Raw genomic sequence first — 15,181 nt, forward strand, 5'->3', positions numbered from 1 at the left:
GATTTGAACCCCAAACCTCCTCACACATAAGACTTCATTTTCACAACCATAGTCAATTGAACTTCCCTTATGAATTCAATGTGAACTGATTATTAAAACCTCCTTTATATTAAAATAAAACCAATACATATAACAATAATATAATATCGTGAAAAACACTTTCAATATAAAACACATACTTACTAAATTTTGAATTTAAATCATCATTAAAATATTGAATCCCTTCATATATATATATAAATAAATTGACACAAACTATCAATTTTCTACACCTAAAAATTATTTTAATTTTATTAAAATTTTAACATGTTTTTGCCTTTTTCTCTTTTTTCCAAATTTAAATTAAAATTAAATATCTCCTCTATATAAAATACAAATCAGTTTTATTATTTTTTAATAAAAATTTTAGTAAATTTATCCTTTATTTTTATTTTCTTTTACCACATCTAAATTCAACTTAAACTGAACTTAAACTCAGGCCGGCTAGAGAAAATAATACGTTTTAATAGATTTGGTTGAAAATTTCATAAAAATATTTCGAAACCTGAGATTTATAATTAAATAGGTTATTAGGTAATTAAAAAAATATGTAATTAATATTTTTTTAATATGTTTTAATAGATTGTTGAAAATTTCATAAAAGTATTTTGAAATTTGAGATTTATAATTTATACAATATTGCAAAAAACAATTAGAGAGTATTTTAAAATTGTTTCTGTTTGGTTAAGTGTTGGTGTTTTTTAGATGTAAGAAAACAAGTTAATAGCATAAAATCTAGAGGTATGTACGAGTGAATGTCTATCTCATAATAAACTACCAATAAGTAATTAAGTAATTACAGTTGGTATGATTTTCTTTGAGTAATAATAATGGGTCAACTAGCAAATAACAATCAATAATAACTGTTCCTACTATTAATTTGAAGAGTTTCTCACTATTTAAAATATATATAAAATTCCAAAAAGTGAAATTTATTTATACAACTAAAAAAAAAAAAATTTTAAATATCAGTGAACATACTTATAAAGAAAGAAAAAAAAGAAATTATTTTAACTTCCACAAAGCTAAAAATAATCTATAAGACAGATTGCTTCTTCATTTGCCTAATATATTCAACCCTTACTTGAAACCTTACAAATATACACATCTCTTTCAAGCTAAAAACACCTGTCACAAATATCTTATCTACTCATCCAAAGCTGTATAAAGCTAATCAGGTGATTGGTTATCCAAATAATATAGAATCTAAAAAGATTTCGTCCTTACTGAAACATGAAATGGGAAGCCAATCCAACAATAAACAACTGAATCACTTTAGCAATAACAATAGAAAAGCAGCAGTGGAGTCGCCAGAAGTGATTAAACTACGTGTAAAGAAAGCATATGCTGTGAATATTACGCTCTGTGCTCCACTAGTGAAGTCCATGTAATAATGGACTCCTCGCTCGTTGGTGCAGATTGAACAGCACGCGAGAAATTAGTGAATATACGTTTGTCCTCTCTCGCTTTTGGTATTCATAAGAAGATCGTGCTGGAATATGCTTCCTTACCTTAATATCCCTGGTAGTTGGTTCTTATAGGTTCTACTATAAGAGGGCTTTTTTACATCCCTCTTCATACACACAAATCCCTCTCTCAGCTTCTTTCTGCTTTAACTATCCATTTTCCTTCAGCTATGGGATGCATGAAGAGCAGTAGTACCGTGATTGTGTTTGATTTCGATCTCACCATTATAGACTGTGACAGTGATACATGGGTGATCGAACAGCTCGGGGCCACTCCACTCTTCCAGACTCTGCTTCCTACTCTTCCATGGAATATTCTCATGGTAACTAATTACTCTTCCTATTTTTATCTTCATGTAATGTAAGATTAAGTTTTTGTTAGTTCAGGGGTTACTGCAACTTGTGGCCAATTTTGTTATGCTTTGGTTAGATTCATACCAGCAGGTGCTCATTAAATCCTTAAGTAGTCAGCTTTACTAGAAAAGCTAGAAGCATCCTTGAGTTTTTCTGCAATTAATATGCTTCTTTGTGGGTGAAGGATAAAATGATGGGGGAGCTGCATGACCAGGGAAAAACGATAACCGACATAGAACAGAGTTTGAAGACCATTCCTCTGTACCCAGAAACGATAAGAGCAATCAAATTTGCCTTCTCCATGGGGTGGGTGATGATATCATGGCTCTTTCTCCTTGTTTTTAGTTTATTAGATTTCATTGAAGAAGTCTGCATTTATGGTAATCAAACATTCTTTTATTGTTGTGGTGTTGCAGGTGTGAACTTCGAATTGTGAGCGATGCTAATATGTTCTTCATAAAGACTATTCTTCAAGCCCATGACCTGCTCCAATACTTCACTAAGATTAACACAAATCCATCATTTGTTGATGATAAGGGGAGATTGAGGATTCAGCCTTTTCATCCATCTACTGAAGGCCCTCCTCATGGCTGCAGCCTCTGCCCTCCTAATATGTGCAAGGTATTCATTCTTCTCTACTGTTACACATTAGCAAACACCCATCTAAACTGGGTCTTATGTTCTTATTTCTATAGAATATGACATGTTTTGATATGTACATTTGGACCTATAACTTATAATGCACATATAGAGTTATGATATTTATTCTGTAGGATTATTTGTTTGAATTTGAGATAAAGAATTTGGATCAGGGATTAGATGGATTTCTGCTTCTATGGTCTGTACTCAATGGACAATGCATCCAAAGAATATACACAAACACCCAAAGAGTTGATGGATCATTCATCTCACTTTTCTTCTCTAGGTGCAAATAATTGTTTTAGAAATATTGCATGGTGATAATGTTCTATGTTGCAGGGAGCAATAATAGATGAGATTATGCAAAAGTCCTTGGAAGGGGAATCAGCTGATAGAAAGCAATTTATTTATCTGGGGGATGGAACTGGAGATTTCTGCCCTTCTTTGAAGTTGAGGGATGGAGATCATGTTTTGCCCAGAAAAGAGTAAGTAACACCATTAAACTAAATTCTTGTTTCCCCAGGATTCTTTCTGCTGTATTAATGTTGGCCAGGTTCTCATAAAACATATTGTGTTGATTAATGTTTTGGCAGATACCCGCTGTGGAAGCTTATTCACAAGAACCGTGATCTTGTCAAGGCTGAAGTGCATGAATGGTCTAACGCAAAGGATGTTGAAGATTTGTTTGTCAAGTTGCTCAAGCCTTAATCATGCTAATCTCTGTCACACACAAACATATATGCTAACACCCTTTCTCTGCTCTGCAACATTACATTGATGATTTGTATTAATGACTCATGGCCGTGTCTGGATACCGAAAGCATTTTCCATGGATGTTTATAAAATTAAATTTCTATTCAGAAGTTTCGCTGAAATCTCACTTCAAACTGTACCCTTCCAAGAGATGTACATAGATTCGTTTGACTTTGAAGGGCAAAGTTTGCAGAAATTCTATACGTGACACAGAAAAATCCTATACTTGTGACACAGAAATGTTTAAATACAGAATATTATACTTGGGACACTAAAAAAAATTGGATTAAAATGATCTCTGTTATTGTAAAATTAACTTTGAAGTTATCCCAATAAACTTTGACAATCCTTCCAATCAAGTCATCAAAGTTTATTGTAAAATTAACTTTGAAATTATCCCAAACTATCCCAATAAAACTTTGACAATCCTTCCCATCAAGTCATCAAGGTATATATGCATATATCTTTATAGAATGGCATCCATTTGTGACACACTAAGAAAATGTAGATTAAAATTATCTCTCTTATGGTAAAATTAACTATAAATATGTAAGTAAACTTTGACAATCCCTCCAATCAAGTCATCAAAACATATTTATAGAATGACATCCATATGGGCTAAGCTAAAATGCAAGGCAAATGATATAATAAAAGTTGAGGTTTTCAATTTTGTTTGTAAATTTACAAGTCTAACAAATTGACAATCTATTTAAAATATCAAATTATAAAAATGGTAATTTTTAGTTTTAATATTTTATTTAATTTGACCATCTATTTAAAATATCAAATTAAAAAACATTTTTATTTTTAATATTTAATTTAATTTATTTTAAATAATGTTATTAAGAAATGATGTATTGTTTATTTTTTTAAATTTATTTAATTTTTATTTGAAATATATTGAATTATTCTATGTTATTTTAGTATCTTTTTCCATTTTTTTATGGTTTTTTTTTCTATATTTTTTTAGATTGTGTGTTTCTTATCCACATTTATGAATCTTTTATTGTGATTTTTCATTTTTTTTGTACATGTCATTATCACATGTTCTTATTGCATTTATCACGTATGCTACTCATCGTGGTCTTGTTGATGTTAACACTTTGTTTAATTCTCATCTCTAACTTTCATGTTCTTTCTTCATTCGCACATTAATGAAGACGTTATACTTTTCTTCTATTACACTCCCACCTTATCATTCTATCATGCTTCCACTTTCCTTCTATTGCAGTCCCACCTTATCATCCTATCACACTTTCAATTTTGTCACAACTATCTTCTATTGCTACACTTTCTTGTGTTTTGCTTTCCATTACATTTCTTACTCAACAAGTTCAAAGATACCCATGAACCATTGATTAGTAGTTACATATAGGTCTTTATCCCCTAATATACTAAATTATTTTAACATTTTTTTTAAAATTCACAATTACAAGTGTTTCAAGGGTTGTTGAGGTTAATGATAACTAACATGAGCTATGGTATGCAACGCAATGTTTATTCATTGAGTCAAAATAAAAAGAATGGGTATGCATCTCAATGTTTATTCATTAGTCAAAATGAAGAGCATGGAGTATTATTTCTTCAATAAGGGATTATATTGTTGGTAATGTAGGGGTGGTCCTATTCTCCCTACAAAGCTTCTATTCACTCAATTACATGTTAGCCCCTGAAATCTCATCATGGATGTATAAGAAAGCTAGACATGATAGTCAACAAAGTCCCTAAACTTGGTGCCCAATGACTTTCAACAATGATGTTAACTTAAATACTAGCAGTTAAAATAAATATCTTCAAAAAAATAAAAAATAAAAGTGACTATTTCATTTCAATTAGTTCTTGATCTCAATTACAAATTCCTCGCTCAATTGTGAAATATGTAGGCTCTTATAGTTTATCTCTAGATTTCATGGACAACATCAATTTTATGTTTAAATGGTTCATTAGTGCTTTCAAGATTTTGTACTTTGACAATCCTCTTTATCAACATGTATTTTATTACTTACATTACCTATGTGCCACTCTGTTGTTTCAATGTTGTTTTGCCCATAAATCCAACATTTGGATATAAAACTAATTTTTCTTTTATGCCACTTTGAGTCATGTTTGGATCAACATATGTGATCTCCACTATAACTTGCATAGTAGAGGTTTGCTAAGATTAACAATAACTAAAATTAACTATGTTATGCATGACAATGACTCTTGATTTAGTGAAATTAAAGAGCATAGTTATTGAGTATAATTCCATAAACATGGGCTTGTTTGATTGGTAATTTATGGGTGACAATATGCCCCACCCCCCAACCCCCCCATCGGGGTTTAATTCACCCAAGTTCATATTAGCCTCTTAAAGGCCATTGTGGATGCACAAATGAATTACATATGATGGGAAAAGTTCCTAGGCTTGGTGCTCATTATTGTCCACATTGATGATCATTGGATAACATTGATAGCTAAAATAAGTGCCTTCAGAATTTCACTTACATTAGTTCTTGATCTTAGTTTCAAATTCCTCACTATATTGTGAAATATGGAAGCTCCCCATATCTTTTCTCTAAGCTTCAAAGTAGACATCGTGTTCTTGATTATTAGTTTTGATTGGTTCAATGTTGCTTTCCAAAATTTGGCTTTGATTGACAATCCTCTCTCAACAACACGTTTTTTCATAATTTAGTTTTTTGTGTGCCACTTGATTATATTGATGTCAATGTGTCAATAGTTGTTGTCATTTTTGTAGCCAATTTACATTTCTACAATCAATGGCCATCAACATAGTGAATGTCATGTTTTCAATAAACTCTACACATGCATTAAATTCTTTCTCTTTCTTCTATGCTTATATTGATCCCAGTATATTAGTATATGTGATGTCTTAGGATTCCACCTATGCAAATTATATGTCTTCATAGCTTTGTGCTTTTCAACAATTTGTATCACCTTCTATTGGTTATGATCTCCATATACAACCACCCTCATATATTTGCAATCACATCCTTCACATCAACTATTTTTGTAGACTTTACATCCTTCATAGATTTTCTCTTGATAGCTTTAACAAAATAATAATTTTTGATTGAGTCTCTCAACTTTGTAGAATCCAACTATGGGTTTGCAAATATCCTTCATCTTTTGGCAATTTACAATTTTTTCCAATGTTGTGTTTATAACTTCAACAATTTAGACTTTCATAAAACTTTTATAGTTTATCAATCGCATTTTGTTAATTAATCATTATTCCTTAACATTATTTTGTTGGAAATTCAAGAAATTTACATTTAACACCTTTTTATTTCCATTGTTTTCTAACACAAAGAAAATGAAATCACTTTTAGAAAATTAACGAATGCTTCCTAAGTCACAAGCTAACATTGAGTTTGCATTTTCTTGAACATTTAAACAATCCTATCCTCATGACTACCACCCAGATGAGGGTGACATTGTGAGTTCAGTTATGCAACATGACAATCAAGGTGGGAGTGGAGGGTGAGGGTGTGCAAAGTACCACCACTCTCATTAGGGTAAGTGGTGGGGATTGTTGTTGTGCAAAGATGCAACTTCATGTGACTGTGTGCAAAGTATCCTTATCCCATCTTGCTCAAAGTTATGAAACTATGAACCACTTCACTCCCACCCGATTCTCATGAGAAGACTTTATGGCATGTTGTAATTAGATTTGGGATGATGTAAATTTCACCTAGATTTCTCTTCTTATATCATATTATATAGAATATTTACATTCTCAATCTTTATGCCTTTAAAACCTATTAATCATATAATATGTTCTTCACAAATTCATAATGTATATTGTAATCACCTCTAAATATTAAGTCATACAATTTATAGGTATTTATTCCATCACAATATAACACCGCAAAAGTGTTAGCTTTTCTACAACTTAGTATCGGAGAGATGTTGTCACAAACGAACATAATAGTAACACAAATCCATCTTTAACTCCAATTTGTCACAATATAACACCACAAAAGTGTTAGCTTTTCTACAACTTAGTATCGGGGAGATGTTGTCACAAACGAACATAATAGTAGCACAGATCCATCTTTAACTCCAATTTGTCAAGAGAAGATAGTGATCAAATCTCTCAAGATGCAAACCTCCTTTTTAGTGAAAAACTTGAAGAAAGGTTTGCACCTATAGAGATTTGATTCCTCTCAACACTTGACAGATCCGGATTTAAGATGGATATATTTTGGTTCTTAATAATATTATTTATATTTATTGTGCCCAGAGGTGCTCTACAACCCAATATATGAGAGAGGTGCTCTACAACCCAATATATGAGGGAGATGTTTACATTATTGTTTTTTTAAATACATGTAGGCTAATTAATTAAAAATTAAGAAAAATATTGAATATGTTGGCTCAATTAAACTTTTTAACAAAAAAACATATATACACAATGATACTATGGATCAAAAAAAGGAAAGAAGGCATTGAAAAATTCAAGAAAATAAAAATAGTATAAAGTTCCTTTTGCTAAGGAGGATCCATAAATTCTTAAAAGTATGTTTGCTCTTCAAAATTTCTTTAAACCATATAATTTGTGTCTTATAGTAATGAAATAAACTTATTTGTCACAACAAATTCACCTAGCTAGACTACTTCATTCTTAGGTTGCCTACAAAAATTACATAAATTGACATCATAATTAAAATGTGTTTGTGTGAGGTAAATTTTATCAAAGTAAAAAATAATTCCTATTTCAAATACATAAGTCAAGTAAATTGATATGATAGTAAAAGAAAATCAAGGGAGTTAAATTTTATTTAAAGTAAACAACATTAAGTATGTCCGAGTAAATTTATATGATTGTTAGAATGATAACATTAAGTATGTCTAAGTAAATTTATATGATTGTTGGAATGATTTTGTGTGAGGTTAAATTTATCCAAATAAAAATTAATAAGTATTTCAGCTATATAAATTATGTAAATTCATATCATAGTTAAAATATTTTTGTGTGAAGTAAATTTATATGATTGTTACAATGATTTTGTGTGAGGTAAAATTTATCCAAATGAAAATTAATAAGTCTTTCAGATATATAAATTATGTAAATTGATATCATAGTTAAAATATTTTTGTGTGAAGTAAATTTTATGGTACAAAACAAGAAATATTTCTTATATATAAATAACTTAAGTTAATATTTTTTTTGTGTGTGAGATAAACTTTATGCAAATAATATTTAATAAGTATTACAAATATATAGGAAAAAATTAAACACACACACACATATTACATGGCTTTCTCTGCATTAAATTTTAAAGGGAAGATATATAAAGAGATATATATATATATATAGAAACTGAAGTTTAATTTGCTTAATCTGTAGAATTTGAGTACCACTAGTGTTTTTTAGGGCGCTACATCTATTTATGCATTCAAAAATATATTTTAAACAACAAAAAATCACAATCTTGCTTGAAATTGTATTGTCGAATTTTGGTGAAAAATGATATTTCGTCTATAAGTTAAACTAAGCCTATATGTAAAAAAAGTTACAATACTTTAGATAATCTAAACCAGCCTAAAGAAATATGAGTGCAAAATATGGGTGTATAATATAATTGACCTTAAACTATTCACATTTGAAAATCGTAATCCATTATAAGAAAAGTAGAAAACAAATGAAGAATAATTTAAATGTAAAAAAAAGTTACAATATTTTAGGTAATTTAAACCAACCTAGACCCATCTTAATCTGTGTTAGAGCGGATTAATCCTTCTTGAGGACAAGAAAAATCTCCCTAGATTTCCAACAAAACATAGTAACAAACATCAAAAGAATTGCTAGCTTTCCTTAGCCTATAATTGAAACATGAAACATGTAGTACGCAAAGAATCGCTTACCTATTAGCGATGTGCATGTAGAAGTCCTTTCAGCGCTTTCCACAACTAGCTTTTCCTCCATGCCTTAGAGGCTTTACCAATGCTTTCCGCAACTTCTCCATGATGCTGCAAAAGAGATTTGCATAGACAAAAACGTTGAAAGGGATCAAAGCATATCGCATATAAAATCAAAGGTAAATGAAATCCCTAACTTAACATACAACATATAGTTGAATCAATAATAAGTTATAAACCATGCGAGTGATCAAGGAATCTTGCAAATAACATCAAAATAGACACAATTAGGAAATAACAACTACTTTGTATTAAATTCAAAGGAGAAAAAACTTTAAACCTGGTTGCCTTGATGTCACAAGCCTCTTCCAATGGTCTTCGTTCCTTCCCTTGATGACAAGCTCTTCAGACCAAAAATGAGCAGCATAAGTTTACAAATCCAAGTCTCTCCCCTTCCTCTAGTCTTATGCTCAATGTATAGGAAAGAGGAGGAGGTTTATAGTGTAGAAATTTTGAATAATTTAACACATATTCAATGGAGATTATCCTGATCATGTACTATTGCGGAAAACATACACAATACATAAGCTCCTCTACGTTGATCATCAATATAGCAGCATCAATAACAATAAAACATCAAGAGCATTCACACATTAACACAGTATGTATCCCGGGGAAAGCATCTCGCTAAAAACCCCAACTATCTGTATATTAATGATTGAGTCATGTAACATTACACAGCATAATACTTCTCACAAGTATCTCCACCTCTGTTACACACAATACAGCTCAGATCTGATCTCCAAATCTCTTCCACTGCTTGCCTGCCTCCACTGCTCAATACCTGCTCAAGAACTGATGAGAATGGCGCACCAAACTCGTTTTTCACCTGCAAAATAGTCACTCACACTTTGTTGGACGTGAGCACAAGCTATAATGTGGGCAAATACGTGAGCAAACTCATTGGCATACTCAATCCCTTGATTGTGCAAGATCTGGTGCACAACTATAGTCACAACTGATAGCAATTTGATTCTCTAACACCTGTCCCTGCTGAACTGAACATGCACTGACATGCAACTGAGTTAACTGATGTATTCTATAGTTGTATTATGAGTTAATAATTAGTTTAACAACTCATCATTAGTCTATCTGCAGTTAGACTAACTACAACTAGTTTAACCAAGTCAAACTGAACACAACTCCATCAACTCCACCAAACTCAACTGATTGAGTTCTAACTGAAGTCATGCATGCAACAACTCAACTGACTCATAAGAAAAGCGTACTTCCTTCTGACAGCTGCATGTGCCACCTCTATAGCTCAAACTGAAGTGCTCCAAGAGAATAAGATTAAGTTTATAGTCCAAATATTATTGTGAGATAATAATATTTGACTTTTCTATTTTTGACAGCCAGTCTAAAAATAGACTTTGATCACTCACACTGTGATCACTCACACTTTCATCAAAAATAGAAGTCCATCTATTTTTTCCCAACTTGATCAATCATCCATAAACAGCAACCTGCAATCCATAGACATGATCCATATGTCTAAAAATAGACATAGTCTAAAAATAGACTTGCGCCAAAAATAGCCTGCGGGCCCACTTAGTGAAGGCGACTCTTTTCACTAAGCTCCATCATCTTGTTGCAATCTCAACACTCCCTCTCGACAAGATATGGATTATCAGCAACCCCTATCCTGCCTCGGTGGTACTCGAGTTTGCTCCTGGTGAGAGCCTTCGTCAGAATATCAGCATCCTGATCCTCCGTTGGAATGTACGAAAGTAACATGATCCTCCGCTGCACACAATCTCTGATATGATGGTACCTGATGTCAATATGTTTAGATCTATCATGAAATACAGGAATAGCCGAGAGTTTAATGCAACTCTGGTTATCACAGTAAATCACAGTAGGATCCAAATGAGAACCGAACAAACCAACTAGGACCTTCCTCATCCATATAGCCTCGCATGCAGCCAAACTTGCTGCCATATACTCGGCCTCCGCTGAACTGAGTGCCACGGATCTCTGTTTCCTGCTGTACCAAGAAACTGCTGTCGATCCAATTCTGAAGACCCCTCCTGATGTGCTCTTTCTGTCTGTTGGGCTCCCTGCCCAATCTGCATCTGTGAAGCCACATAGCTTCACCTCATCCTCCTGTCTGTACCACAAACCATATCCCGATGTGCCTCTCAAGTAGCGCAATACATGCTTGCCCACCTTCCAGAAGAGCTTGATAGGCTTAACCATAGCTTGTGAAAGCTGGTTAACTGCATAACATATATCAGGTCGTGTATTGACCAAATACATCAGCGACCCCACCAACTGTCGATAAACAGTGGCATCCACTTCTTCTCCCGAAGTGGCATCCTCCTTCCTCCAACCTCCAGGAAGAGGAGTATCAACAGGCTTGCAGCCATGCATGTTGAACTTCTCCAGTATCTCCCGAGCATACTTGCCCTGAGAAACAAACAGTCCACCACTGCGCTGCCATATTTCCAATCCCAGGAAATAGTGAAGGATGCCCAAATCCTTCATCTCAAACTCTGTAGCAAGATCCTTCTTGCATGACAGTATCAACAGCTCATCACCCGTTAGAATCAAATCATCAACATACAGTACAATGATAAGCAACTTACCCTCCACCACAATCTGGTATAGGTTCGGATCCGCCTCGCTCTTGGAGAATCCAAGTCCTGTGAAATAGCTGTCTATCCGTGTGTACCAAGCACGTGGTGCTTGCTTCAACCCATACAGCGCTCTCTTGAGCCTGCACACATGCGACTCGCTGTTGAAGACTTCAAAGCCTTCGGGTTGCTCAATGTACACCTCCTCCTCAATGACTCCGTTGAGGAACGCAGTCTTCACATCCATCTAATGAATGTGCCATCCCATCTGCGCTGAGAGAGCAAGAATCGTCCGTATGGAAGAATACCTTGCGACAGGTGCAAAGGTCTCCTCATAATCGATCCCCTCAATCTGTGAAAAGCCTCGGGCAACAAATCTTGCCTTGTACTTCTCCACACTCCCGTCAGCTGCCTGCTTAACTTTGTAGATCCATCTTGCACCCACCACTGATTTCCCTTCCAGTCTAGGAACAATCTCCCATGCACTGTTTCTGACAATAGAATCATACTCTTCCACCATGGCGTCTACCCATGCGGGATCCTCCACAGCTTCCTCGAAAGAGGATGGCTCAGTCACAACACACTTGCTCATAAGAGCCATGTATCCAGTGTACCGATCAAGTGACTGTCTCTGCCTGCGTTGGGCTGTAGGTGGTCGTACAACTTTCTCTGCATCTTGAGCCAGTCGCTCAGCTTCTGTCAAGCGCTTTCGCCCTCTGATGGTTGGCGCTGCATGAGTGGTCTCTTCCACTCCATGAACCTCGTCCTGTGGCTTATCCACGTCCTGAAGCTCATCCTTAGGAACTAATAGCTCCTCATCTGCATGCAAGTGTAGCTCCCTCTCAAGTGAACACTTCATGGCTTTCTCCTCCTGAAATTTTATATCCCATCGCACAACAGTTTTACCACTGTCTGGAAAATACATACGATAGTTGTGGGGTGTATCAGTGTACCCCACAAATATCCCAACCTCTGCGGTCGGCTCCAACTTCTTCCTGGCATCTTTCGTCACATGCATGTAAACATTAGCACCAAAAATCCTCAAATGAGTAAGATCAGGCTTCTTACCAGAATAAGTCTCCTCAGGTGTACTCATGCCAAGTATCCTATGAGGACAACGGTTCTGCACATAAACTGCTGTATTGCATGCTTCCGCCCACAAGTGAAGGGGTAGGACCTGATCATGCAACATTGCCCGTGCAGCACCCACGATCGTTCTGTTCTTCCACTCAGCTACCCCGTTCTGCTGTGGGTTATGGGGAGCTATGAGCACTCTACGAATCCCTTCTGCCTTGCAGAAATCCTTGAACTCGTCCGAGATGTATTCACCACCATTATCGCTCCTAAGAGCCTTCACCTTCTTCCCCGACTCCTTCTCGACCAGTGCTTTGAATTCACAGAACTTTGAATATGTCTCGCTCTTCTTCTGCATGAAGAAGATCCAGCACTTACGAGAGAAATCATCAACAAAAATCACATAATACCTGTGTTTTGTTGTCGAAGCAACTGAGAAAGGTCCACACACGTCTGTGTGAATTCTCTCAAGGATCGTCGTGGCGCGACTATCCTTCTCGTGAAAGGTGGCTCTCACAAACTTCCCCAAAGTACACCCCTTGCACTGATCTGACTGCGCAAGTGTGCCTTTAGGAAGCCCTGTAGTGATCTGCTGTAGTATCTTCAAGGCTCCATGGTGAAGGTGACCCAATCTCCTGTGCCACAACTCGCCATCATCCCGGCTCACCAATCCTTCTGCCTTGCCTGCCATTGCTGCGCATCCATCTACATGCAACTGATAAAGGTTCCTCACTCGAACCCCTATCTTCCGGGTCTCACCAGTTGTCTTGTTATGCAGGAAGGCCTTTCCCTCGCTGAAAACAACATCATACCCCTTGTCTTCTAACATCGCCACTGAGATGAGATTCTTCTTCAATCCTGGAACATGCATGACTTCCTTCAATACAAAGGGTTTACCAGAATCCCTCTCAAAGGAAATGGTACCGATACCGGTCGCACTGTATCTACCATCATCGCCCATCTCGATGTGCACTCCAAGATCTTTGTCCTCCAGATCAGAGAACAAATCTCTATCTCTCGTCATGTGAAAAGACGCACCACTGTCCAAGAACCACACTGATCCCATCACACTTGAAACCAAGCATGCGATCAATGAAAAATCAAGCTCAAACTGAGAAGCTAAGGCCTCTCCCCCTGCAGATCCAGTAGCTTGCTTGTTCTTCTTCTTCTGTGGACAATTTGTGGCATAGTGTCCGTGCTGGTGACAGTGAAAACACTTCACCTTGGACATATCCTGCTTCTTGCCTTTCGCACCAGACTGAGAAGCTTTCTTACTCTTCCCTCTCTTTGCTTTGGCAGCCAAAGTGCAATTCTCTTCATCAGATACCTTTGATGAAGATCCATTCTCACCTTTATTGTTTTCGAGTTTATCCTTGAGCGCCAGGTCGCTCTTGCTTTGGAATAACATTTGCAATCCGTTGAAATACATTTCAACAACACTGCTGCAAATTAAATTTCCACCAGCTCTAAACTCAACTGCTTCTGATCTAAAATTCGTGAGAACACAATATTTCTCGTACAGAGATTGACTGTCTGGGCATTCACCGGATATCTCACCTTCCAAAAAAAAAGGATGAATCCAGAGGCTACCTGGCCCGATTATAGACTCTGCCTGAAGAAATAAAATGTAAACACTTCCTGAATAGTAGATCTGATGATCAACAGCTCTGATACCATGTAGAAACTTTTTCTACAATTATCTAGCTCGCTCTGATACCATGTAGAAATTTTGAATAATTTAACACATATTCAATGGAGATTATCCTGATCATGTACTATTGCGGAAAACATACACAATACATAAGCTCATCTACGTTGATCATCAATAACAATAAAACATCAAGAGCATTCACACATTAACACAGTATGTATCCCGGGGAAAGCATCTCGCTAAAACCCCAACTATCTATATATTAATGATTGAATCATGTAACATTACACATCATAATACTTCTCACAAGTATCTCCACCTCTGTTACACACAATACAGCTCAGATCTGATCTCCAAATCTCTTCCACTGCTTGCCTGCCTCCACTGCTCAATACCTGCTCAAGAACTGATGAGAATGGCGCACCAAACTCATTTTTCACCTGCAAAATATTCACTCACACTTTGTTGGACGTGAGCACAAGCTATAATGTGGAAAAATATGTGAGCAAACTCATTGGCATACTCAATCCCTTGATTGTGCAAGATCTGGTGCACAACTATAGTCACAACTGATAGCAATCTGATTCTCTAACACCTGTCCCTGCTGAACTGAACATGCACTGACATGCAACTGAGTTAACTGATGTATTCTATAGTTGTATTATGAGTTAATAATTAGTTTAACAACTCATCATTAGTCT

General features: G+C 35.4%; 1 protein-coding gene across 1 annotated transcript; it reads left to right on the forward strand.

The window, feature by feature from the left end:
- Positions 1–1,326: 1,326 nt before the first annotated feature.
- Positions 1,327–3,373, forward strand: LOC149157172 (inorganic pyrophosphatase 2-like). The gene is made up of 5 exons (XM_089445587.1): positions 1,327–1,828; positions 2,044–2,165; positions 2,276–2,480; positions 2,838–2,983; positions 3,092–3,373. The coding sequence occupies exons 1-5, from the start codon at positions 1,676–1,678 to the stop codon at positions 3,204–3,206; spliced, it is 741 nt and encodes a 246-aa protein (XP_089301713.1). The 5' UTR covers positions 1,327–1,675; the 3' UTR covers positions 3,207–3,373.
- Positions 3,374–15,181: the final 11,808 nt, after the last annotated feature.

This window comes from Pinus tabuliformis, chromosome 9, assembly GCF_031772625.1.
Source record: "Pinus tabuliformis cultivar Carrire ecotype Pingquan chromosome 9, CPIR1, whole genome shotgun sequence".
Classification (NCBI taxonomy): Eukaryota; Viridiplantae; Streptophyta; class Pinopsida; order Pinales; family Pinaceae; genus Pinus; species Pinus tabuliformis.

Coding starts and splice junctions, on each gene's coding strand:
- LOC149157172 (XM_089445587.1), top strand. CDS start 1,676: ATGGGATGCATGAAGAGCAGTAGTACCGTGATTGTGTTTGATTTCGAT. Junction 2,481..2,837: donor GCCCTCCTAATATGTGCAAG/GTATTCATTCTT, acceptor TCTATGTTGCAG/GGAGCAATAATAGATGAGAT. Junction 2,984..3,091: donor CATGTTTTGCCCAGAAAAGA/GTAAGTAACACC, acceptor ATGTTTTGGCAG/ATACCCGCTGTGGAAGCTTA.